At 45.6% G+C, this 25,236-nt stretch overlaps 1 protein-coding gene across 1 annotated transcript in view; it reads right to left on the bottom strand.

Annotated features, from left to right (window-relative positions):
• Nucleotides 1-14,249: 14,249 nt before the first annotated feature.
• Nucleotides 14,250-25,236, bottom strand: part of PDIA5 (protein disulfide isomerase family A member 5) — a 90,017-nt gene continuing 79,030 nt past the window's right edge. The window contains exons 15-17 of the mRNA XM_036883374.2: nt 20,928-20,998; nt 14,825-14,959; nt 14,250-14,481 (exon numbers count right to left, since the gene is read on the bottom strand). Coding sequence (XP_036739269.2) covers nt 14,401-14,481; nt 14,825-14,959; nt 20,928-20,998 — 287 coding nt within the window. The 3' untranslated portion in view covers nt 14,250-14,400. The remainder of the gene's footprint in view (nt 14,482-14,824; nt 14,960-20,927; nt 20,999-25,236) is intronic.

The following is a 25,236-nucleotide window of genomic DNA, read 5'->3' as shown; positions in this document are numbered from 1 at the left end:
TATATTATATGTGCTAATTGTAATGCCCTTTTTTCCCCCTTATCACTCCCTTCCTGCCCATCCTCCCAATCCTTTCCCTTTGGTAACTGTTAGTCCATTCTTGGGTTCTGTGAGTCAGCTGCTGTTTTGTTCCTTCAGTTTTTGCTTTGTTCTTATACTCCACAGATGAGTGAAATCATTTGGTACTTGTCTTTCTCTGCCTGGCTTATTTCACTGAGCATAATACCCTCTAGCTCCATCCATGTTGTTGCAAATGATAGGATTTATTTTCTTTTTATGGCTGAATAATATTCCATTGTATATATGTACCACATCTTCTTTATCCATTCATCTACTGATGGACACTTAGGTTATTTCCATTTCTCGACTATTGTAAATAGTGCTGTGATAAACATAGGGGTGCATCTGTCTTTTCCAAATTGGGCTCCTGCATTCTTAGGGTAAATTCCTAAGAGTGGAATTCCTGGGTCAAATGGTATTTCTATTTTTAGTTTTTTGAGGAACCTCCATACTGCAGCCAACTGATTTTTGACAAGGATGCACATGTGATGCCTGGAGGGAAGACCATCTTCAACAAAGGTACTGGAGCGACTGGGCATCCACAAGACAAAAAATGAATCCTGACCTAAGTCTCACATCTTACACAAAAACGAACTCAAAATAGATCATATATTTAAATGTAAAACTTTAGGGGAAAAAAATAGAAGAAAACTCTGGGGACTTAGAGTTTGGTAATGAGTTCTTAAATATAACACCAAAAGCATAGTCCATGAAAGAAAAAACATAATATATTGGACTTCATCAAATTCAAAACTTTGCTCTGTGAAAGATCCTGAAGATGGAAAAATAAGTTACAGGCTGGGAGAAAATATTTACAAGTCACATATCACGTATCTGACAAAAAGACTAGTATCTAGAATAAAAAAAGAACCTCAAAACTCAGCAGTGAGAAAAAGAATAATCCTATTATAAAATGGGCAAAAGACATGAACAGATATTTAACTGAAGAGGACATACAGATGGCAAATAAGCACATGAAAAAATATCCAATATTGCCAGTCATTAGGTAAATGTACATTAAGATCATGATGAGCTGTTACTATACACCTACTAGAGCAGCTAAATTTTTTAACAAATGACAACAGCAAATGTTGGTGAAGATGCAGAGAAACTGGATCTCTCATACATTACTGGTGAAAAAGTAAACAGTACAGCCACTCTGGAAAAGTTTGGCAGTTTCCTTAAAAACTAAATACACACTTAACACATGCCCCTGCAATTGTACTCCTGGGTATTTATCCTGAAGGAAAAAAACTTACATATGCACAAAAGGCAGCTTTATTTCTAATGCCCAAAAAGTGGGAACAGCCAAAATGTTCCTTAATAGGTAAATGGTTAAACTAACTGTGGTACATCCATACCATGGAATACTGCTCAGCAATAAAAAGGGATGAAATATTGATACATGCAACAACTTGAATGAATCTCAAGGGCATTATGCAGAGTGAGAAAAGCCAGTCTCAGGAGATCATATATTCTATGATTCCATTTTTATATAACATTCCCCAAATAAAAAAATTATAGAGATGGAAAACAAGTTAGTGTTGCCAGGGTTTAGTGATGAGAGGGAGGGGGAGAATAGGTGTCAACATAAAGGGATCAAAGAGATATCTTTGTGGTTATGGAATAGTTCTACCTTTTGATTGCAGTATTGGTGATGCAAATCTACATATATGCTACCTGGTGTAGACACATATAATTTCAAGGGAACCCGAAACAGGCAAAACAATCTTGAAAAAGAAGAACAAAGCTGGAGAACTCAAACTTCATTATTTCAAAACTTAGTACAAATCTATAGTAATCAAAACTGTGTGGTATTGTTACAGAGACAAACACATACACCTGTGGAATAGAATTGAAAGCCCAGAAATAAACCCTCACATGTATCATCAAATGATTTTTAACTAGGGTGTCAAAGACTACCCAATGAGAAAAGGATAGTCTTTTCCACAAATGGTGCTGGGAAGACTGGATATCCACATGCAAAAAATGAAGCAGGACTTTTACCTTACAAAAGGGATTAAAGTCCTAAATGTAAGATCTAAAACTATAAAACTCTTAGAAGAAAATGTAGGAAAAAAGGTTTGGACATTGGATTTGGCAATCATCTCCTGAATAGCACATCAAAAGTATGGACAACAAAAGAAAAAAATAGATAAACTTAACTTCATCAAAATTAAAAACTTTTGTGCATAAATGAATACTATCAAGGAAGTGAAAAATCCACAGAATGGCAGAAAATATTTGTATATCATATCTGATAAGGAATTACTATCCAGAATATATAAAGAACTCCTATGGGGACCAACAAAACAAACCATTTCAAAAAGGGGAAAAGACTTGAATAGATATTTCTCCAGAGAAGACATACAGATGGCCAATAGACACATGAAAAGATACTCAACATCACTAATCATTAAGGAAATGCAAATCAAAACTGCAATGAGATACCAGTTCAAATCCATTAGGATGTCTATTACTAAAACACATACACAGACACACACACACAACCCTGGAAAATAAATGATAACAAGGATGTGGAGGAATTGGAACCTTTGTGCACTGCTGGTAGGAATGTAAAATGGTGCAGCCGCTGTTGAAAATAGTATGATTCCTCAAAATACTAGACACAGAATTACCACGTGATCCAGCAGTTCCACCCAGTTCACAGCAGCATTCTTCACAATAGACAAAAGGTGAAAACAACCCAAATATCCCAATGATGGGTGAATGGGTAGGCAAACTGTGGTATATGTACACAATGGAATAGAATTCAGCTTTTGGAAGGAATTCTGACAAGCTACAGCATGCATGAACCTTCAAAATACTATGCCAAGAGAAATAAACCAGACAGAAAAGGACAAATATTATATAATCACACGTAGATACCTAACATAGGCAAACTCACAGAGAAAACAGAACAGTGGTTATCAGGGGCTGATAGGAGCCCAGGAATGGGGAATTACTGTTGAATGGATACAGAGTTCAATTTGGGATGATGAAAAACTTCTAGAAATGGATATTAATGATGGCTGCACAGCAATATGAATGTACTTAGGGCCATTGAACTGTATACTTGAAAGTGGTGTATGTTATGTTGTGCATGTTTTACAAAAATAAAGGCACACACACATACATGCACACACACCTCAGTTGCAGTAGCCACATTTCTAATACTCAGCAGTTATAAGTGATTAATGGCTACTGTATTGGACAACTTAAGCCTAAAATAAAGGATTTGGGAGGTGGCACATATTTGGTGCAGTTATAAAAAGTAATTCAGGGGGCGGAAGATGGCGGCGTGAATAGAGCAGCGGAAATCTCCTCCCAAAACAACATATATCTATGAAAATATAACAAAGACAACCCTTCCTAGAATAAAGACCAGAGGACACAGGACAATATCCAGACCACATCCGCACCTGAGAGAACTCAGCGCCTCGCGAAGGGGGTAAGATACAAGCCCCGGCCCCGCCGGAGCCGAGCGCCCCTCCCCCCCAGCTCCCGGCGGGAGAAGAGCAGGCAAAGCGGGAGGGAGACGGAGCCCAGAACTGCCGAACACCCAGCCCCAGCCATCCGGGCTAGAGTGCAGGGCGCTCGATACTAGGAAAACAGGGCAGCAAAAAGAGTGAGCAGGCACTGGAGGCTGGGCGACAGAGGACATAAGAAAAGCGCGCGACCATATTTTTTTGCTTTTTTGCTGTTTTGTTTTGGCGAGCGCTTTTTGGAAGTCTTAAAGGGATAGGGACCCCAATACTAGGGAAACAGGGCAGAAAGACCGGTGAGCAGAGGCCTGAGGCTGGCACCGGAAAATAAAGAAAAACGAACGACCACCTTTTTTATTTTTTATTTTTTATTTTTTTAATTAAAAACTTTTTTTTTTTTTAATTAAAAAAAATTTTTTTTTCTTTTTTTTTTTGGTGGGCGTTGTTTTGTTTTGGCGGGTGCTTTTTGGAAGTCTTAAAGGGGCAGGGCGGGTCACTTAATCCAGAGGTAGGGAATCCGGGATCTCTGGGCACCCTAACCCCTGGGCTGCAGGGAGCAGGGAGGCCCCTTACGGAGATAAATAGCCTCCCAGCAGCTCCTGCTCCAACGCGACTCCACCATTTTGGAGTAGCTGCCCGAGCCAGGCCACGCCCACAGCAACAGCGGAGATTAACTCCATAGCAGCCGGGCAGGAAGCAGAAGCCCTGTCTGCCTGCAGTTACCCAGCACAAGCCACTAGAGGTCGCTGTTCTCCCAGGAGAGGAGGGCCACAAACCAACAAGAAAGGAAGTCCTTCCAGCCGTCACTCGTCCCAGTTCTGCAGACTATTCCTATCACCATGAAAAGGCAAAGCTACAGGCAGACAAAGATCACAGAGACAACACCAGAGAAGGAGACAGACCTAACCAGTCTCCCTGAAAAAGAATTCAAAATAAGAATCATAAACATGCTGACAGAGATGCAGAGAAATACGCAAGAGAAATGGGATGAAGTCCGGAAGGAGATCACAGATGCCAGAAAGGAGATCGCAGAAATGAAACAAACTCTGGAAGGGTTTATAAGCAGAATGGATAGAATGCAAGAGGCCATTGATGGAATTGAAATCAGAGAACAGGAACGCATAGAAGCTGACAGAGAGAGAGACAAAAGGATCTCCAGGAATGAAACAATATTAAGAGAACTGTGTGACCAATCCAAAAGGAACAATATCCGTATTATAGGGGTCCCAGAAGAAGAAGAGAAAGGAAAAGAGATGGAAAGTATCTTAGAAGAAATAATTGCTGAAAACTTCCCCACACTGGGGGAGGAAGTAATCGAACAGACCACGGAAATACACAGAACCCCCAACAGAAAGGATCCAAGAAGGGCAACACCAAGACACATAATAATTAAAATGGCAAAGATCAAGGACAAGGAAAGAGTGTTAAAGGCAGCTAGAGAGAAAAAGGTCACCTATAAAGGGAAACCCATCAGGCTAACGTCAGATTTCTCAACAGAAACCCTACAGGCCAGAAGAGAATGGCATGATATATTTAATACAATGAAACAGAAGGGCCTTGAACCAAGGATACTGTATCCAGCACGACTATCATTCAAATATGACGGTGGGATTAAACAATTCCCAGACAAACAAAAGCTGAGGGAATTTACTTTCCACAAACCACCTCTACAGAACATCTTACAGGGACTGCTCTAGATGGGAGCACTCCTAGAAAGAGCACAGCACAAAACACCCAACATATGAAGAATCGAGGAGGAGGAACAAGAAGGGAGAGAAGAAAAGAATCTCCAGATAGTGTATATAACAGCTCAATAAGCGAGCTAAGTTAGGCAGTAAGATACTAAAGAGGCTAACCTTGAACCTTTGGTAACCACGAATTTAAAGCCTGCAATGGCAATAAGTACATATCTTTCAATAGTCACCCTAAATGTTAATGGGTTGAATGCACCAATCAAAAGACACAGAGTAACAGAATGGATAAAAAAGCAAGACCCATCTATATGCTGCTTACAAGAAACTCACCTCAAACCCAAAGATATGTACAGACTAAAAGTCAAGGGATGGAAAAACATATTTCAAGCAAACAACAGTGAGAAGAAAGCAGGGGTTGCAGTACTAATATAAGACAAAAATAGACTTCAAAACAAAGAAAGTAACAAGAGATAAAGAAGGACACTACATAATGATAAAGGGCTCAGTCCAACAAGAGGATATAACCATTCTAAATATATATGCACCCAACACAGGAGCACCAGCATATGTGAAACAAATACTAACAGAACTAAAGGGGGATATAGACTGCAATGCATTCATTCTAGGAGAATTCAACACACGACTCACCCCAAAGGATAGATCCACTGGGCAGAAAATAAGTAAGGACACAGAAGCACTGAACAACACAGTAGAGCAGATGGACCTAATAGACATCGATAGAACTCTACATCCAAAAGCAGCGGGATATACATTCTTCTCAAGTGCACATGGAACATTCTCCAGAATAGACCACATACTAGGCCACAAAAAGAGCCTCAGAAAATTCCAAAAGATTGAAATCCTACCAACCAACTTTTCAGACCACAAAGGCATAAAACTAGAAATAAACTGTACAAAGAAAGCAAAGAGGCTCACAAACACATGGAGGCTTAACAACACGCTCCTAAATAATCAATGGATCAATGACCAAATCAAAATGGAGATCCAGCAATATATGGAAACAAATGACAACAACAACACTAAGCCCCAACTTCTGTGGGACACAGCAAAAGCAGTCTTAAGAGGAAAGTATATAGCAATCCAAGCATATTTAAAAAAGGAAGAGCAATCCCAAATGAATGGTCTAATGTCACAATTATCTAAATTGGAAAAAGAAGAACAGATGAGGCCTAAGGTCAGCAGAAGGAGGGACATAATAAAGATCAGAGAAGAAATAAATAAAATTGAGAAGAATAAAACAATAGCAAAAATCAATGAAACCAAGAGCTGGTTCTTCGAGAAAATAAACAAAATAGATAAGCCTCTAGCCAGACTTATTAAGAAGAAAAGAGAGTCAACACAAATCAACAGTATCAGAAATGAGAAAGGAAAAATCACGACGGACCCCACGGAAATGCAAAGAATTATTGGAGAATACTATGAAAACCTATATGCTAACAAGCTGGGAAACCTAGGAGAAATGGACAACTTCCTAGAAAAATATAACCTTCCAAGATTGACCCAGGAAGAAACAGAAAATCTAAACAGACCAATTACCAGCAACGAAATTGAAGCGGTAATCAAAAAACTACCCAAGAACAAAACCCCCGGGCCAGATGGATTTACCTCGGAATTTTATCAGACATACAGGGAAGACATAATACCCATTCTCCTTAGAGTTTTCCAAAAAATAGAGGAGGAGGGGATACTCCCAAACTCATTCTATGAAGCTAACATCACCCTAATACCAAAACCAGGCAAAGACCCCACCAAAAAAGAAAACTACAGACCAATATCCCTGATGAACGTAGATGCAAAAATACTCAACAAAATATTAGCAAACCGAATTCAAAAATACATCAAAAGGATCATACACCATGACCAAGTGGGATTCATTCCAGGGATGCAAGGATGGTACAACATTCGAAAGTCCATCAACATCATCCACCACATCAACAAAAAGAAAGACAAAAACCACATGATCATCTCCATAGATGCTGAAAAAGCATTCGACAAAGTTCAACATCCATTCATGTTAAAAACTCTCAGCAAAATGGGAATAGAGGGCAAGTACCTCAACATAATAAAGGCCATCTATGATAAACCCACAGCCAACATTATATTGAACAGCGAGAAGCTGAAAGCATTCCCTCTGAGATCGGGAACTAGACAGGGATGCCCACTCTCTCCACTGTTATTTAACATAGTACTGGAGGTCCTAGCCACGGCAATCAGACAAAATAAAGAAATACAAGGAATCCAGATTGGTAAAGAAGAAGTTAAACTGTCACTATTTGCAGATGACATGATACTGTACATAAAAAACCCTAAAGACTCCACCCCAAAACTACTAGAACTGATATCGGAATACAGCAAAGTTGCAGGATACAAAATCAACACACAGAAATCTGTGGCTTTCCTATATACTAACAATGAACCAACAGAAAGAGAAATCAGGAAAACAACTCCATTCACAATTGCATCAAAAAAAATTAAATACCTAGGAATAAACCTAACCAAAGAAGTGAAAGACTTATACTCTGAAAACTACAAGTCACTCTTAAGAGAAATTAAAGGGGACACTAACAGGTGGAAACTCATCCCATGCTCGTGGCTAGGAAGAATTAATATCGTTAAAATGGCCATCCTGCCCAAAGCAATATACAGATTTGATGCAATTCCTATGAAACCACCAGCAACATTCTTCAATGAACTGGAATAAATAATTCAAAAATTCATATGGAAACACCAAAGACCCCGAATAGCCAAAGCAATCCTGAGAAAGAAGAATAAAGTAGGGGGGATCTCACTCCCCAACTTCAAGCTCTACTATAAAGCCATAGTAATCAAGACAATTTGGTACTGGCACAAGAGCAGAGCCACAGACCAATGGAACAGACTAGAGAATCCAGACATTAACCCAGACATATATGGTCAATTAATATTTGATAAAGGAGCCATGGACATACAATGGCGAAATGACAGTCTCTTCAACAGGTGGTGCTGGCAAAACTGGACAGCTACATGTAGGAGAATGAAACTGGACCATTGTCTAACCCCATATACAAAAGTAAACTCAAAATGGATCAAAGACCTGAATGTAAGTCATGAAACCATTAAACTCTTGGAAGAAAACATAGGCGAAAACCTCTTAGACATAAACATGAGTGACCTCTTCTTGAACATATCTCCCCGGGCAAGGAAAACAACAGCAAAAATGAGTAAGTGGGACTATATTAAGCTGAAAAGCTTCTGTACAGCAAAAGACACCATCAATAGAACAAGAAGGATCCCTACAGTATGGGAGAATATATTTGAAAATGACACATCCGATAAAGGCTTGACGTCCAGAATATATAAGGAGCTCACACGCCTCAACAAACAAAAAACAAATAACCCAATTAAAAAATGGGCAGAGGAACTGAACAGACAGTTCTCCAAAAAAGAAATACAGATGGCCAACAGACACATGAAAAGATGCTCCACATCGCTAATTATCAGAGAGATGCAAATTAAAACTACAATGAGGTATCACCTCACACCAGTAAGGATGGCTGCCATCCAAAAGACAAACAACAACAAATGTTGGCGAGGCTGTGGAGAAAGGGGAACCCTCCTACACTGCTGGTGGGAATGTAAGTTAGTTCAACCATTGTGGAAAGCAGTATGGAGGTATATCAAAATGCTCAAAACAGACTTACCATTTGACCCAGGAATTCCACTCCTAGGAATTTACCCTAAGAACGCAGCAATCAAGTTTGAGAAAGACAGATGCACCCCTATGTTTATTGCAGCACTATTTACAATAGCCAAAATTGGAAGCAACCTAAATGTCCATCAATAGATGAATGGATAAAGAAGATGTGGTACATATACACAATGGAATACTACTCAGCCATAAGAAAAGGGCAAATCCAATCATTTGCAGCAACATGGATGGAGCTGGAGGGTATTATGCTCAGTGAAACAAGCCAAGCGGAGAAAGAGAAATACCAAATGATTTCACTTATCTGTGGAATATAAGAACAAAGGAAAAACTGAAGGAACAAAACAGCAGCAGAATCACAGAACTCAAGAATGGACTAACAGGTACCAAAGGGAAAGGGACTGGGGAGGATGGGTGGGTAGGGAGGGATAAGGGGGGGAGAAGTAGGGGGGTATTAAGATTAACATGCATGGGGGGGTAGGAGAAAAGGGAGGGCTGTACAACACAGAGAAGGCAAGTAGTGATTCTACAACATTTTGCTATGCTGATGGACAGTGACTGTAAAGGGGTTTATAGGGGGGACCTGGTATAGGGGAGAGCCTAGTAAACATAATATTCGTCATGTAAGTGTAGATTAGTGATACCAAAAACAAAGCAAAAAAAAAAAAAAGGGCAGTTCCTGTGTGGTAACCTCCAACGAGTTCTACACAAGGGTATAAAGGGCATATAAAAGTGTAGGCAAAGGGTCTGTTTGTGTTTATACAGAGGATCAAAGCCTAATTGGGCTACCCCGAAAATGAACTAAGATACGATATGAAAAAGAACTTCCAACATCTGCACTCTCTGGAAGACTCATGCCAGAAGATGATCATCAAAAAACCCCAACAAAGATCCACGCACTGCTACAGCTGTAGATGCACTCATCCCACCAGTTCCTGGACTTGCCATGGGAATGAGGAAGGAGATATCTAAGCTGGCCTGTGCATACAGTAAAACAACAAATTTGACTGGATCTATACTGTTGGAACTCAACCAAGAATTTGGAGAAGTGCAAATTGTAGCGCTCCAAACTCTTACAACTACAGACTATTTACTGTTAAAAGAACATATGGCATGTGAACAGTCCCCAGGAATGGGTTGTTTTAATTTGTCTGATTTCTCTCAGACTGTTCAAGTTCAGTTGGACAATATCCACCATATCATAGATAAGTTTTCACAAATGCCTAAGGTGCCTAACTGGTTTTCTTGGTTTCACTGGAGATGGCTGGTAATTACAGATATGCTTTGGTTATGTAACTATACTCCTATTATGTTAATGTGTGTGCGCAATTTAAGTAGTAGCTTAAAACCTATATAGGCTGAAATTACTCTACAAGAAGATATGTCAAAGGAATAATCAATCTTCCCATGTTTTCTTCCGCCTGCTACTTCTATAGCTTTTCTTCTTCCTTCCTAATTACAACCCTTAAATAGAATTCGTGCCTCATATCAAATTTACCGAGTATCATAATTCTTCCAAGTGGTAAAGACACCTCAAGACAAATGCTGGGCATAGAAGCCACAGGGCATAAATATGCAAAGAAATAAAAAGCTAACCTTTTCAAACAATATTGCTTCTCTCTCACTTACCAACTTCACATTTCCCTGTATGGCCCCGGAAGATGACTGGTTAGCCAGAGACGGGTAAGATTCCTCAAGGGAGGAACAACCTAAGACAGGCACAGTCGCAGGGGGGCCATCAGGTGAGAAATTGGGGATCAACAGAGGTGAGGCTTAGAACCTCCCCCCTCATGTTCTGAGAGAAATCTTCTGCATACGTGGATGTTTTATTGCCCTGGTCTAGCTTGGATTAACACATAGTCTACAGGCACACACCTGATCATCTACATTTGCTCTCTTACAACACTAAACTATGTTTTCTACCTTTATCTTGTATCTACCTACCACTTCAGCATTTTATTAAAAATAATAATAATAAAGAGAGAAATGTGGTATCCACGTATAAATCAAGTATAAAAACCAAATGAGTATTCATATTTGAACTGACTGTTTAGAGTTCATAATGCATGAGCAAAACCGAAAGTTTCTGTGATGACTGCCCTTGTAATGTTCACTATGTAACTTATTCATTATGTAAGAATTTGTTCTCCATGTAAGAACTTGTTTGTTATGCCTCAGAAGATTGGAGACTGACGAAAATTAGGCTTGGGGTGGATTAATGATTGTGCATTGAGCATTGACTCCCCTATACAGAATTTTATTGTGGTTAACAACCATTTGATCAATAAATATGAGAGATGCCCTCACAAAAAAAAAAAAAAAAAAAAAAGGACAGACTTCCAATGGTAAAATAAATAAGTAACTGGGATGTAATGTATAGCATAAGGAATATAGTCAAGATATTGCAACAGCTTGGTAGGGTGATAGCTGGAACCTAGAATTATGTATATAAATGTTCTACCACTGTGTTGTACACTTGAAACTAATGTAATGTAATACTGTGCGTCAACTACCCTTCAATAAAAAATAATTATTTAAAAAAAAAAAAAAAAGTAATTCAGTTTCCACATGTAGCTTATGGATATCAGTTTCGTTATTTGAGCCTTAACAAGATAAAATAATGGTAAACGGTAAGCACACATAGGCAGAGAGCTTAGTTCTGACCAGTAACACCTAGTCACTCTCAAAGGGAGCCTCCTGAGAGTAGTGTTGCCTGGTATGAACACTACTGTTATATTTAAGAAAGACAGTTTATTCATAGTCTTACTGAGAATTGTAGCCAGAGAAATAACCCAGCAGTTTTGGTAACCAAAGCCCCTTCATTTGGAGACAAATAATTCTGCTACAGCTGGAGATACATGCAGAAAAGCAGTTACATTTGTTAATACATCAAGCAGTGTGGCATGGGTACACCTTTTTGTGTCCTAAAAGATCATGCAACACAGATTCTGATGCTATTTATATATGTGAGAGGAGGCAGGAAGAGGTTCTCATTTAGTGGTTATTCCCTCGTTTTTCTTTGGGGATGGAGAGGGCCTATGTGACATTATCTTATTGATGCTGACCAGAAAATTCATGATTATGTTTCTGGGGGGAGGCTCAAATTGTAATTAGGTTAGATATTTAGCCATCGTTTGGTGACTTGGTCTAGCAGAAATGACACCATTTTGGGCCTGTATCTTTTTTCTTCACAGCAGGATTGCCACCTATTTTGTTGTGCATGATTTGGGCAGATCACATATCTCCTCAGAGCCACAGGCTTCGCGAGGGCCTGGTGCTTTCCAGATGAGATACCACACCTTCTCACATTAGTGGAGCAAACCAGTTCCTAAACCCAGAGCATCATCTTCCTGCTCCTGGCACAGAATAGTTTCTGGAACCCAAACACCTCTAGAAGGGGAGGGGGCAGCGTGGGGAAAATGGGAAGGGTTGGGGCCAGCTCTGAAAGCTCCACTTAGGGGGTGACGGGGATCACTGGTGGGCGAGAGACATGGGGGATGCAGAGTAAGGCAGGCAGTCAGGCAGGGCAGTGGGAGAGGAAACGGAGCAGTGCCCCAAGGAGGGAAACTGAGCTGAAGATTATGCCAAAGCCACCAGAACGCAGGCTGGTTCTTCGGTTTCTCTCCTGACTCACACGTGTATTTCCTGCAGAGATATCAGCTTGCACATGCAGGACCCAGGGGAACAGAGAGGGTGACAGCAGGTCCTAAAGTGAGGAGTAGGGAGGGGTCTGCCCTGAAGACCAATGAACCCAAATGAACCAAGCATGGGCACTGGGAGTGGAACCAGATGCAAAGGTACTGGCGCCATCTGCACGGAGCTCCAGAGCTGGGGGTAAGGGGGCGGGAGGGGTGGTGGAGAGAGTGTATAGGCAGGGCTGGGGTGGGGAGCGGAGGAAGGGAGCTCTGTCCGCAAAGCCAGTTTCCCAGAGCTGGGGTGAGCTTGTTCAGGCCATGCCCCAAAGGCATGACAAACAGGAGACATTCTGACAAAGACCCTATCATTAACAAATCCTGTAAATAGAATGAAAAAGATGTCATTTTCTGATGCTTTCACGTCCTCACACAGAAGCAAAGTAAGACAAATCTGACCCTTGAAGCTGTGGACTGGACAGGAAGCAAGCTCTGCACCTGGAAGGTGGGCACTGGTAGTCCTCAGCCAGGAAGTAAGTGGCTTTTGTCAGGCATTACTTTAAAGATGCAGTTTAAAACAACATTTTTTGAAGACACAAGCAGTTCTGCTCCTCCCACAAATATCCCAAACAACCATTAAGGAGACATATATCCAAGTGCACACATGCTCTCTTAAGAGCCCCTTGCAGGAATGGGTATATGTACACTGCGTGAAGACTAAGTGCTCCTTGTGAAGGCATGTGGTACCCAGCAGGACCTCAGTAAATGTGTTTAAATAACTTTTAAATGTATGCTTCTTTCTTTCATACCCATTCACCTGGGGCAAGACGAGAGGCCACTAAGGAGGTGAGTGCTTAGGGAAGAAAGGCTGAACCAAGGCGGTGGATTCGGAAGCTGGGACACTGCAGCAAAGGAAGACTCTTGAGACGGCTCCTTTCACTTAGCAGAGCCATGCCCCGTGCGGCAGTAAGTGGCAACACAGCCCAGAGGGCCTCTATAGCCCTGACCCTCCCCTCAGCGGACCCACCGGCGGGAAGGACGGAGGCTGCGAGGCTGGAGACATCCGGGAAACAGGACTGTTCCTGTGGGCCCACTCCCCAGGTACTGTGGCTGAGCTGACCCACCTCTGAACACCCCAGGACTCCAAGGCTGGGCCCACTGCCCAGAGCTGAGGTCAAGACGGCGGGAGTGAGGCTGTTCTGCTGTCTCCCTGAGAAGTGCCACTGAGCAGACAGGATATGTCTTGGGGGTGGGTTCCAGCTCTGGCAGGATGCAGTCACCCAGGGATGCAGAAAACAGGACGGGTGGGAAAGATGGTCAGGGGAGAGATGCAAGAGGGGACACAGAGTGAGGCGTGGGCAAAGCCGGGGCCTGGGTGGAGCCCAGACATGAACGAGGTGTGAAGATTTGGAGGTCAACGTGGTGGGGTGAGGCAGGGCTGGTTAACTGAGCCGGCCTCTGCATACGGAATACACCCATGGCCCCACCGCCCTGTCAAGCCAGCGGGCAGATGCCCCTGTGCGTCTGGGCCTGATGGCTGCGCTCACCCTGAAGCAGCTCCCCTATTCAGACCCTGGAGCCAGGCTCTCCGCCTCCCAGCGGAGGACGTGGAGTGAGGGAGAGCATGTGTCCACTTTGTTAGCACAGCCTCCGTGGAAATAACCCGCACCACTAAACAACTGGTTTGATTTTATTTCAAAATTGTACAAAATGGCCATCAGCGGCTATAAAAAACTTTTGTCTTCAGAAGACGTGGAAATTCAGAAAGAACAACAAAAACAGGCATCTTCACAGTGTAGTGGACAGGTGTCCTTGAGGCAGAATTAGAGCTCTTCCTTCTTCCTCCCTAGTCTCTCATGGTCTCCCTCCCGGAGCGCTCGAACGAAACTGGTAAACCCCAGCTCCTGCAGGGAAGGGGAAGAGAAAGGGAAATAAGGACGCTAACCCTGTAACGGAGGTGCCCTCTCTACCCCACGCCCCTTCCCCGTCCAGCCACTCACTCGCTCCTCTGCACACCGAGAGGCCAGTGGGTGGGGGCGGCAGGTGATGTGGGGCAGGTCTGCTGGGGAGGGGGTGAGGAAACTCCCAAAGCCCTGGAGTCCGCCCAGCTCTGGGGCCGCCTCGCCCTCGCCCTCCGAGGGTCCAGCTGACTTCATGGGGTCTGCGGGCCTCCTTGGCTGCCCTCCTCGGTGGCCGGTTCCCGCCCGTCAGCAGAAGAGCTCGGGGCAGATGCCTCACCCCACTCACCGTCCGATCGCCATCATACTTTTCCGTAAACTTCCCATAGTGGTAGTAGTGGAAAGTCGGGTAGGCCTTGATGGCCTCCTGCTGACACAGGTCCTGGTTCTTATCTCTGACACAGTCAAGGGCGGCACAGGCAATCTGCAGGGCCAGAGAAGGGGGGTCAGCACAAGTGTCTCCAGTCCAGGGCTGGGGCCGCTACGAAGACTGCCTGTCAGGCCCGTGACTGCACTCACTTTGATTCCCTCCCCAGTAGCAGGGAGAGTAAAGCATCCTCGGCCCAGAGCTCCACAGGGACCATTTTAATTCCCAAGGCAGATGGTCAAGGTCAGGGACACAGCTTGGAGTGCCCTCAGACCACCCTTTAAAATCAAGAGGGTAATGACCGTAAAGGAAATTACGACTGGAACACATTAGTAAACACCACAGGTTCTGTGATGATTTCTGTGAGGCACCGTTGGACCCATTCATTCATCAACTAATGTTTCCTGAACATCTGTCTGGGCAGGCAATGTAGCACCAAGGTCAAGAACAAGAGCTTTGAAGTCAAGTTTCCCAAGTGCAAGTCTTGGCTACCCAGTATATTAAGACTTAAGGAGAATTCCCTAGCTCCTGGTGCCTAACTTTCCTCATCTGTAGAATGGACATAATAAGGATACCTAGGTTCTCAGGATACTGTGAAACTGGGTGACAGAATTCAGGTGAGGTGAACCAGCATAGGCTGTGGCACACAGTTAGTGGTCAGTAAATGTTAGCTGCTATTATAATCACTCCTACCGGCCACACACACAGGCTCTGTCCCTGACTGGAGCTCAGCGTCTGGTTGGGGAGTCAGATAAAGAGACAATTCCAAGGCCTGACAGTAGGTAGGATGGAGGTGGTCCAGGGTGCCAGGATGGCCCAGGGTAGCCGTGCAAGGTGCTCTGCACAGTTTGCCATCAGAGCAGAGGCCTGAGGAGCAGGAGAAGGAAGTTCCAGCCGGGGAAGCCCATTCCAGAAACCAGGGGAGAGTTCAGCGTGACTAAAGCAAACAGGTTTTGGTCAGTTTCCCCAGTTGGCCATGGGCCTCTCCCGGCCCATCTAACCAATCCCATAGGCTGGATGTTTTTTCCTTATTATTTATTTTTCTCTCAAAATAAGAGAGAATAAAACAGACAGTGGGCATGTTTTCCTGTTGAAGGTCACAGTGCAAGGACACAGGGGAGTGCGGGTCAGTTAGTGGCAAACACAAAACACAGGCGTTATACAAGAGGGAAGGGCAGATTCCGACGGGAGGTGGCACTTATGGAAGTTCTGCTCTATGCCAAGCCTGTTCTAGATGCTAGGGGTACAGTGGTGACCTTGACAAGGTCTAATTGTCAGGCAACTGCCATTCTTACTGCAGGAAGGAAGTTAATAGACACCTATCAAGTGAGATCATTTTAGAACCCAGTGAATGCTCTGAAGAAATTAAAAGAAGGTGATTTGATAAGATGACAGCCAGAGGGGCTGCTTTATGGCCATGGGGGCCTTTCCGAGGAGATAACAGTTGCTCTGAGACATGAGCGATGCAGAGGCAGCCAGCACACGAAGGCCAGAGGAAAGGGCACCAAAAGAAGGACCAGCCCACACCTGGGACCTGAGAGGAACGAGCCACAGCCACCTAAGGAATCCCGGCTGAACTACTACCACACCTGAAGTTTAAAATTGTTGAACAGCCACAATTCACATAATTCTTTGGCTGCTGGTTATTCACATTTGGGTAGAACCCCTCCAACCCCGCTTCCATGCAGGTGAGCCCTGCAGGCCACCAACAGTCACATATATGGTTACTTACCTGGCGCCCTGGTGAGCGTGGCTGCTGTTCTGCAAGCAGCAGGGCTGACAGAGTGAAGAGTGGGGGGTGGCCTGCACTCTGGTCACCAGTACCCAGCCCTGCCCTCCCTCACCCGCCCTCAGGTTCCCTTCTACCTCTTCAGCTACAAAACGTTCTAGATAATAAGACTTCTTAGAGCAGAGTTTGCAAACTCGCTGCACAAAATCCCTATCTGGCTTTCAGTCTTGTTCTATTTGGCCCACATAGAATTTAAGACAAAATAAATCTGAATTAGCTGCCAACCCAGAAAAAGAGCCAGAAGATTTTATATAAAAGTGTGGTTCTCCAGCTTCTCTTCAAAAGCCAGATTTGACATTACTTGCCCTGCACTCCCACAGGCCACACGCAGAGGGGCAGCTGTGTCCCCAGGTGACTCTGTTTGCTTTTGCTGGTGCCCACATGCAGCGGGGTCCGCCAGGCCGATAGGCTGGCCCCTGCAGGCTTCGGAGAAGCCCTGCTCACTGTCCAAGGCGCTTTCAGAATTACTGAGCGATGTGAGGCAGGTGCTCCTCCGGCTGTCCTCAGGGTTATGTTTCCCAGAGCAGGAGCTTAAGGTCCTGGCCCAGGAGGGACCTCGCCCAAGGCGCAGCCCCCCCCGCAGCCAGCCCTCGGCTGGGGGCCGGCGCTCCTCTCCTCCGCTGGGCAAGTGTTTGATGAGTGTTGCTCCAGGCTGCTGCTCTCCCTGCATCTGTTTTAAATTATGAATTTAATTTGTATACATGCCTGGGAGCTGTGGGAAATGTAGTGTATGGTTTTATAAATTGACTAAATTAAAAATGTGTATTTATTCTGAACCCCCTAAACTAGCTGCCAGCCACATATACAGTGGACTACCTCTGGCTGCAAAGTTCCTATAGGAGAAGAAGAGAAGGTGCAGCCCTTGCTAAAGGAAGTGGCTTAGACTCTTTGGAAAGAAAGCAGCTGATTTCACCTGTCTAAATGCCTGCCCCCCTTACACCTACTCAGAATTGCACTGACTCACCTATAATACCGAAAGCACACTACAATTTCTAGATTTATTCTGAGTGTCGGTGCCTGCCATGTCTCCTTGTCCAGCACTTGTCACTAGGATCCGCAAATCTTGGCTGCAGGGAGCTAGAAGTAAGGCCTGTGATGGACAGGGCTCAAGGACACGTTCCCTGGCTCTCGTGACCCTTGAGGGAGACAACTCTTCCCTGGTGAGATGTCGAGGAACTGTGCCTAGTTACTCATACAGTAATCTGCTCATTAATGTATCTGCTTGGTTCCTTCCCTGTCCAGTCTCCCTTGTGCCATCCCCCCGGCTGCTTCCTGAGACCACCTCCCAGATAAATCCCATGCACAGGAACCCGAGGCCCCAAGCCTGCTTCTGGGAGACCACTGACAATGACTATTTATTTGGTCCTGATGCTGCCCCTTTCCAGCTGGGTAGCTCTGGGCTAGTCATTTAACCTAAGATTCAATCTCCTTATCTATAAAGTGGGAGAGTAATAACAGCTAGTTGATTAAACTACTGTGCAAACGACAGAACACAGTGCTTTTAAAGTATTAGGAGGAGAGGAGTGCTCAGTAAATATCAAGTAGGTTATTGTTCCTTCATTTGGTCAACATTTACAGAGGTTTCAGGTGTCAAGAGTGTAGGGAATTTAAGGACGAATAAAGTCCCTGCCATCAGGAGCTTTCCCTACTGATGGACAGCCTTGTAAACACAAGGGACTATACAGAACATGGCCAGAGTCACAGCAGCCTCACGAGCCAATCAGAGAGGGGCTCCAGCTGCCTCTGGGTCCTCCGAGGAGGAGGACCAGCACACCTGCCAACAGCTACACTGCGGGCCCCAGTCCCACCCCAGGCTGGGGGCACCTTGATATGCAGTAAGACAAGCCCCACTTTGCCAGCCCAGTGGTCCCTGACCCCTGCCTGCATCTGCCAGCTTTCCACCTCAGACCCTTGTCCTCCACAGCCCCTTCCATAACACCATCTGCTCCAACACTAACCGTGCAGCCCTTTCTCCACCCAGCCTGTCAACTGCTCAAGCCCCTCGGTAAGCTCCTGGGAGGGGGCTGAGGCTCCCCAGCTAAAATATGAGTTGCCTCATGCAGCTTTATTGATTCAGTAAAATAAATTTCTGCGGGAGCTAATATTGACTTTGGCTATGAAAATGGAAGTGAACAACCAACTGCATATTGATTGGGGAAGGAACAGAGACTGGTTTCTGAGTGGAAAAAAATTTAATTCCTGCTAAGAGATGACAGCATGGTGTCAGGAAGAACTGGGGGTCAGGAGACCCAGTTCTTGCTGTCAAACCACTAGGCATCCCTGAGCAAGGGACACAGCTCCTCTCTGGGCCTTGATCCCTCATGAATAGAAGGAGAGGGAGGGACAGGCCAGCAGTCCCCAAATACCAGCCTGTGGCCAGCACGAGAGCCAGCTCTTAGATACAAATTCTTGGAACCATCCCCCAGAGACTGTAATCTGATAGTTCCAGGATGGCATCTGCAGTCACGGCACCAAGCACCTTAGGCCGCAGGCTAGAGAGACAGAATGCTTCCCTGCTGTTACTGAGAGCCACCTCCAGCCAGGAACCCTACGCAGGTAAGTATGTTCCTGAAAATGAGTGAGGGTGATCCCTGGCTTGGAATGAGAAGCTGGGAGGAGACACAGAGGGAATGGCCCCAGGAAAAGGCCGGCAACATTACTGGCCCAAGTTACGACAATTAAGCAATGGCGTGTTAGTGTCTCAGAGAAGCTGGGGGACACCATGGAATGGAGAAAGGGGCCTTCCACCAGGGGAGGGCTGGTCCTTGGGCATGGCCAGCCTGGCCTTTTGGGACTGACATGACCCCCTCATAGACCCTGGGGCCGAGACCTGAGCAGCCAGGCCGGGAGGAGACCCCCCACCACAGCAACTCTCCTGTCAGCCCACAGCACTGCATGCTCTTAGTGAGGGGCGAGAGGAGTCGATGGGAGTGATCGCCAGTCCAGTCCTGGCTCCAGGGAGTAAAGGCCTTTCCACACCAGCCAACTGTGAGGGAGCCTCGCGGGGACTGGCGCCCAGGCTGTGCTGGGGCTCCCAGAGTGGGAGCAGCCACCCTGCATGTGCACAGGCCCTGGGTGGCAGAAGGGGGCATATGGTGAGGAAGACAGAGACGAGAAGCCCCTTCTTGCCATGCCCCTGGCAGTACAGGCCAGGTAGCAGGCAGAGGAGAAAAAGGGTTTGGCCCTTGTACCCCTCCCAGCTGGGGGAAGGGTGCTTCAAGGGCATAGCCAGGGTGTGCGGTGAGCACCTGCTGAGTCCAGGCAAGGGTCCTGGGGTCCGAGTCCCCAGTTTGTTGCCACTCCCCACGTGTGCTGCTGCCCTAGGCTGGCCTCTGACTAGCTGCCCCATCACTGCTACTCCTGCAGGGCCCACTGCAGACAATCCCAGCATGAGTCCAGCCTCCTCGGGCTGCACCTGAGGGTCCCAGCCAGGAGAAGGCTGCACAGCGGAGATGCATGCAACTTTGGATCTGGGTGATTTTCTGGGCCTGTCGGGGGGCAGGTTCCTATACAGGAGTCCAAGGCTAGGAAGAGACTTCATGACCATCTAGATCAGTACCCAAACTTTAGAGAGAGAGGAACTTGAGGCCTGGCTGCGATGACTCCCAGGTCACAGTTTGGCAGCCACCAAGGTGCACCAACTCGAGTTCTGGGGTCTTCTCCGGGCCACAGCGCCTTGCCCCAGGGTTACACACTGCCCTCCCCTGGCCATGCTGCCCGGACTGCTGGTGCTCCCTCAGAGACCCCTCTCCCCACACACTAATCCAATCTGAAGCTCTAGCTTGTTAATTTTATGCTTCATCAGTCGGCATCTGCAGGAGCCTCTCACTTTGGCGGGTGATGCTTTGCACACAGAGCTTTGCACTCCACTTTGGCTGCCTCCAGCTGACTCCAGTTTTTTTTTTATTTGTATTTTTAATTAAATAAGTAATGCACGGCTACAAATCTTACTGTAAAAAGATTCAAAGCACTAAACAAAATAAACAGATGACCCCTTTACTATGTTCCCTCCTCCAAGGAAAGGCCGTAACGGTTCAGCGTATCCCTTTTACTTGATTTTAAAGCATAAATTCAGTCTGCTCTATCCTGCCTGATGGAAAGAAATGTGCTGGTTCCCCTGGTGTCAGCAGAACCTATTTGGGAAGGGGACCTGGATGGAAGGGAGGAAGGGATAGGAACTGGTGGCAGGGCAAAGCTGGAGGAGGGACAAGGGATGAAGAGGAGGAGTGTCCTTACCTTCCGGTCATCTCTGAAGGTGTCAGCGGTGGCAGTAAAGTGCGGAATGGCCTTCTTACAGTGTGGGCACCCTGCATGAGAGGGAGAGAGAGAATGCTGCCCACGTGGGGGAGGCTCAAAGCCAGGGTCCCTTCCTGGAACCTTGGGAGGCCTTTCCGGGAGCTTCTCTCCACCCACAGACTGTGGTGGTTCATCTGACTCCCACCATCTGCATACTCCACTTTTCAGGATCCGCGTGTCAACCCTGCCACTCAAACCACTGCCTGTCTGTGTGTCTGCTGTTGGCATGAGGGCATTGCAGGGGTCCCTCTGCAACACTGGTCCATGCCCACCTGGCACCCCATCCTGCACCCTCCCATCTTACACCCAGCCTGAGAGGCTTGGGTCAGGGAGATGGTCACTGCAGTCTTGCTCTGCAAACTCCTTCCACAGAGGGCTACCCTCAGGGCCAGGAAGAGCCTGATTCGGGTTAGAGGGAGCTTTGGGCTTAGAAAAGGAGGATGTGTGCTTGGGATTCTGAGCCTGTTACACAGTCTCTTTCTCTTGCCCCAGTGACCATGGCAAATTTCTGTTTCATGACAGAGAAGGAGAGACTGGGAAAGGCAAGAGGCCAAAAGTGACCACCCTGCCTGAGCCCCTGCTGTGGACTTCCAGATTCCACCAAACCCCCAGCCTCCCCCTGGCCGAGCAGCCAACCCAGGCCACGATCCTCCTGCTGTCTTCTACCCTTTGCTCCACGATCACCCTGAACCCCGGATCCAGGAATGGAAACGCAAGGCCAGGCTAAGAGGAGGACAGACTGCAGGGAGTCCCTGACACTTCTGAGGGCCTGGGCTCCTGGCCTAGGGAAGAGGTCTGCCAGAGTAGAGGAGGACCTGTAACTTGGGGGACCTGGATATGACAGCAGTATGCATGCCCCCTGTCCCTCCCGTTCTCTGTGCTACCCTCAGCCCCTCCAGCTCTGACCTCTGATCTCAGACCTGGGGCTAGCACCTGTGTGGGCCACTTTCGCCTCCTGTGCCAGCAAGCCTGGGGCAGCATCCACTGAGGAGACAGCCTAGAAAGCTGCAGGCTGCTCTGGTCCAGACCAGACTTCTGGGCCCTTCTGTCTGCTGACGCTACTCAAAACCAAAGCCCACCTCTCTCAACAATTCTCCAGCCACTGAACACAGCTGCCAAGAGCACATAACTGCTTTGAGGTGAGGAGTTCCCAGACCGGTAATTGATTGTGATCGAAGCATAGGTGGGAGAGGCTGAATGCCCCCTGGGGAGAACTGGCTGCACCAACTTCCTGATAAACAGCTGGGCAGCAGAGGCCGGGAACAGAAGTGGCTTTGCTCATCTGCTTTCTTTCTTTTTAAAATAAGATAATGATTTCAAACAATAAAGCTTCTCTCTCACTTACCAACTTTACATTTCCCTGTATGGCCCCGGAAGATGACTGGTTAGCCAGAGACGGGTAAGATTCCTCAAGGGAGGAACAACCTAAGACAGGCACAGTCGTAGGGGGTCCATCAGGTGAGAAATTGGGGATCAACAGAGGTGAGGCTTAGAACCTCACCCCCCCTATTCTGAGAGAAATCTTCTGCATACGTGGATGTTTTATTGCCCTGGTCTAGCTTGGATTAACACATAGTCTACAGGCACACACCTGATCATCTACATTCGCTCTCTTACAACACTAAACTATGTTTTCTACCTTTATCTTGTATCTACCTACCACTTCAGCACTTTATTAAAAATAATAATAATAAAGAGAGAAATGTGGTATCCACATATAAATCAAGTATAAAAATAAAATGAGTATTCATATTTGAACTGACTGTTTATAGTTCATAATGCATGAGCAAAACCGAAAGTTTCTGTGATGACTGCCCTTGTACTGTTCACCATGTAACTTATTCACTATGTAAGAATTTGTTCTCCATGTAAGAACTTGTTTGTTATGCCTCAGAAGATTGGAGACTGACGAAAATTAGGCTTGGGGTGGATTAATGATTGTGTATTGAGCATTGACTCCCCTATACAGAATTTTATTGTTGTTAACAACCATTTGATCAATAAATATGAGAGATGCCCTCATAAAAAAAGAAAAGAAGAAGAAGAAAAAAAAAAAGTACACACTTCCAATTGTAAAATAAATAAGTAACCGAGAATATAGTCAAAATATTGTAACAACTTGGTATGGTGATAGCTGGTACCTAGAATTATCATGTATATAAATATTGAATCATTGTGTTGTACACCTGAAACTAATGTAATGTAATACTGTGTGTCAACTACCCTTCAATAAAAAATAATTATCTACAAAAAAAAAAAAAAAAAAAAGATAATAACTGGCATTTCAAAGGGTTTTGTCAAACCAAATGGCGGCTATGCTACAACTTGAATCAGCATTTAGCACTAGGGCTGGTTCCTGAGATGGGTGGGACCACCCATCTGGCCTGGCTGGCAGAGTGGACAGCTGGCCCCAGAACAGTGTGGCTGGTGTAGGGAGGGGGCTTACAGGGGTTTTCCCAACATCTGTCATAGGAGTGAGTAGAGAAGAGAGCTGGGCTGGTTACGGGTCATACCAGCACCAAATGAGACAAAGGCCAAGCACAGCCAAGCTCATGGCAGGTACTAGTAGATGATTTTTTAATTGCCTCAATGGCAATTATAAGAACAGCTCACAAATTTGACCCAATAGAGGGAAGAATAGCTCAAATTCATGGAAATTTCATGCAATAAAGACTTTGAAAACATTGAAAGAGCATAATGTGCTGGTGGACCAGGCTTATCAAAGCATACCCCGCAGCACCAACAGGTCGCTTGAGAGTGGCACACAGATGCCCACTAATAGCATTAGGCTGACCAGAAATAAGCTACCCCTTCCCCCAAATCTGGTATCATTAACAGTTTCTTCTTTCTAATCTCTTTGCTTACTGAAAGGATAAATGTAACTGTCAGTCTAGTGCAAATTCCTGTTACCATTAATTTAAAGTACCCAGATCTCAGATTAATGACCTTCGGGTACATCTGATTGTCTCTATCCAAAAGAAAGATCATGGCAGTTGAATAACTGGAGGGGAGGCTGTTTTAGAAAGGGCATGAAGATGTTCCAGGAAGTGTCAGGTGGGCCAAAAGAGAAAGGATTTTTTAATTTGGGCTCTTCAGAAAGGCACAAACTTCCTGTGTGGCAGGAAGCCAAAGCAGCCGCCCAGCGTGGGGAGACAGGAACAGAGCCTAAGGACGGGTCAGAAAATTCCAATTCTACAGACTCAGCCAAGCTGGCCTAAGAAGGGCTGTCACCATGACCAGACCATTCAGAGCAAGGGGGGAACTTGGACCAGGAGAGAACAATGAAATAGCAGGAGGGACATCTGGGCAGAAACTGGGGAGGCAGGAGGTGGGAGAGAGGAGAGATGGGGAAGGGACATGGGGGCTGGCTTTTCCTTTCTACTCTATACCTACCTTTATCAGATGTATGACCTTTCTGTAGTATTTAGATTTTTCACATGTAAGTATACGTTATATACTATATACATTATAAACAAGTACTATATGTACTCTATGTATACACTATATACATTATAAATAATATATTCTTTTTATCATTGAAAAACCTTAAAAGATTTGTCTGTCTTTGGATAGCCCCCCACCCCTTAGCCCACCGATGAACAACCCTAAGAGTCTGCAGCAGAGCCAGGGAAAGAGCAGGAAGGAAGGTGGGAGGCTCTAGGCACCAAGTCCTTTGCCAGAAGCTGGTCACTCAATGATGACATGGCCCTGAATGGACTGCGTTTAGAACCACTTCTCGTCAGAGCAGACTGAGGCCTTTACAGGCGGTGACCATGCCTCCTCCCCTTTTATCCTGGGCCAGAACACCACCCAACACACAGCAGGCAGGAGTCCCCACCCCCAGGGTCTGGTGGGGAAAGAGGGGAGCCTTTCTGGGGGAAAGTATTTAGTCTGGACTTTCTAAAGTCCACCCAGTAGCTGGTCAACAACTCCTTCTATAGTCAGGTTCTCGCTTGCTGCTGAGAAACCTCTTACTCTCTGAAATACATCTGTGACCAAAAGAGAGGGCACCAGCTGAGGATGTACGAAGGGCTCTGTCCTTAACTTGCCACAAGGCCTGGGGCAAGTCGGGCATCTCCTGGGTGCCGACACTGCCCAGAGGGAAGACAACTCCTTAATATCCATTTAAGGACAGATGAGAATGGTGAGAAGCTTGAGATGGAACTGAGAAGCACAAGTTCCACTTGGAGAAGAAAGAGCAAAAGCAGAGGGATGTGCTGGCCACCTGGGGCCGGGGTCTGGGCTGCGG

This window comes from Manis pentadactyla, chromosome 1 (genome assembly GCF_030020395.1).
Source record: "Manis pentadactyla isolate mManPen7 chromosome 1, mManPen7.hap1, whole genome shotgun sequence".
NCBI classification, from domain to species: Eukaryota; Metazoa; Chordata; class Mammalia; order Pholidota; family Manidae; genus Manis; species Manis pentadactyla.
This window is presented reverse-complemented; position numbering and strand designations above follow the sequence as displayed.